A 1,782-nucleotide genomic window follows, 5' to 3' on the forward strand; every position below is an offset into this window, starting at 1 on the left:
CAAACTAAGCACTTCAATATGTGATTGTGTTTAGCCACCATGGCCCTGCCCTACCTATGAGTGGTCAAGATCTTCCTTGAAAATGTAAGTTAGCATATGCATATTTAATGAGTGTGTGTCCAAATTTCTATCAAATTTAATCTAAAATTGAGTTTTCATATATTTAATTGTAAAAATAGGAAAAAAATTACTTTAAATATGGACCCATATGAAAAAATGTTTTTTTTTTCAAAAGTAATATTTTTTTTTTTGAAATATGAACTTGGAAAGAGTATATATATTAAGACTTTGAAATAAACTTTTGTATAATAAGAAAATAAAAAACAAATTGAGTTTTTTTTTGTTGTAATATTTTTCTCCAAATTCACTAGACAAAGACTTGGTTTATGAAAATAAGTTGGTTTATTTTATTTTACTCCCTTATGATTGTTTGGAATATTATCCAAATAAAGAATAAATTCTATATTATACTATGATGTGTTTAATCATTTGTAAGTTGTTGTGAATAAGAAAGTGCATGATTTTTTAGCAGTTGAACTAAAAGGCTCTTGTAAACAACTCACAGGCCCACCTCCAAACCTACCCAAAAACACACATTTTCCCACCACTCTCTAATATTGTATACAAAGTGGTGATTGGCCAAACCATGGATACAGAGGAGTTCAGTTTCCCCAGAATCAGTGATACTTGTTCACACAACATTGATTCACCTCCTCTGTGGAATCTGTCACCAGCAGCCTCTCCTAATCCCTACCAAGGAAGCAGAAGAGGAGAAAATGATTGCTTTGGAGCAAAACTAGTAGCTGAGGTCCATAGGAAGAGCTTTTCTTATGTGGAGAATAGAAGGGGGAAAAATGGATTTGAAGAGGAAGAGGACAAAATGGACTTGTTGTGGGAGGATTTCAATGAGCAATTGTACTCTACAACAACAGGGTCTGCTACCTCTTCTTCAAGGGAAGTTGTTGAGTTTAGATGTGCTCAAGAATTAACTGTTGCCAAGACCTGTCATAATGGTCTACTTCCCTCCAAGAACAAACCAGCCATGGTGGTGATTGTGAAGGTCATCAAGAAACTTTTCTCCATTCATAATTCTCAAGGTAGATCAAGAAAAGCAGTGAGATGATTATGTGGTTGATAAGGCAATTGGGGTTCTTAGGTATGATATGATTGACTTAGGAATAACTGATAAATCTTCTTCTTTCTTTTCAGTTCATTACAGTCTGTCATGTCTTTTTCATGTAAATTGTGAATATAAATTATAGAGATTGCTTTTTCTTCATTCATTGTTACAATCATTGTGTTATATACATATTTTTTTTGGTGTAGCTTGGAGATTTTGACAAAGTAATGAGATTAAGTAATGGCCTAGATGTAGGACCAAAAACATGAAAACCTCTAGTTTCTGATATAGTAAAATGAGAAATAAATGTTAACTTTTGGTAAGTAACCATGTTTTAGGTTTAGGAACTACCAGTTTTTATAATCAAATAATCATCTTTTAACAATAATTTCGTATTCATAATACTATGGGTGAAATCAAATTCATAATTTATGAAAATTAGGAGATTCACTGAGAGAAACAAATCAAGTTCTCCAGACTGATGAATATATAAAGCCAATGTTAGTGACTGCATAGAGAAAAAACAGCACTTATTTTGTTTCTATCATTTCTTGTCCTAATTTGTGACACAGCACCAAATTAGTACTTATCAAATTAAACACTGTACCTTCAAAGCTGATTTAATTGGATCCAATAGTACATCCCTAATGTATAATAATCAT

General features: G+C 32.0%; 1 protein-coding gene across 1 annotated transcript; it reads left to right on the plus strand.

Moving 5' to 3' along the window:
- Positions 1–531: 531 nt before the first annotated feature.
- On the plus strand, positions 532–1,279 carry LOC137836464 (uncharacterized). The gene has a single exon (XM_068645166.1). The coding sequence runs from the start codon at positions 647–649 to the stop codon at positions 1,121–1,123; it is 477 nt and encodes a 158-aa protein (XP_068501267.1). The 5' UTR covers positions 532–646; the 3' UTR covers positions 1,124–1,279.
- Positions 1,280–1,782: the final 503 nt, after the last annotated feature.

Source organism: Phaseolus vulgaris, chromosome 4, assembly GCF_000499845.2.
Source record: "Phaseolus vulgaris cultivar G19833 chromosome 4, P. vulgaris v2.0, whole genome shotgun sequence".
Classification (NCBI taxonomy): domain Eukaryota; kingdom Viridiplantae; phylum Streptophyta; class Magnoliopsida; order Fabales; family Fabaceae; genus Phaseolus; species Phaseolus vulgaris.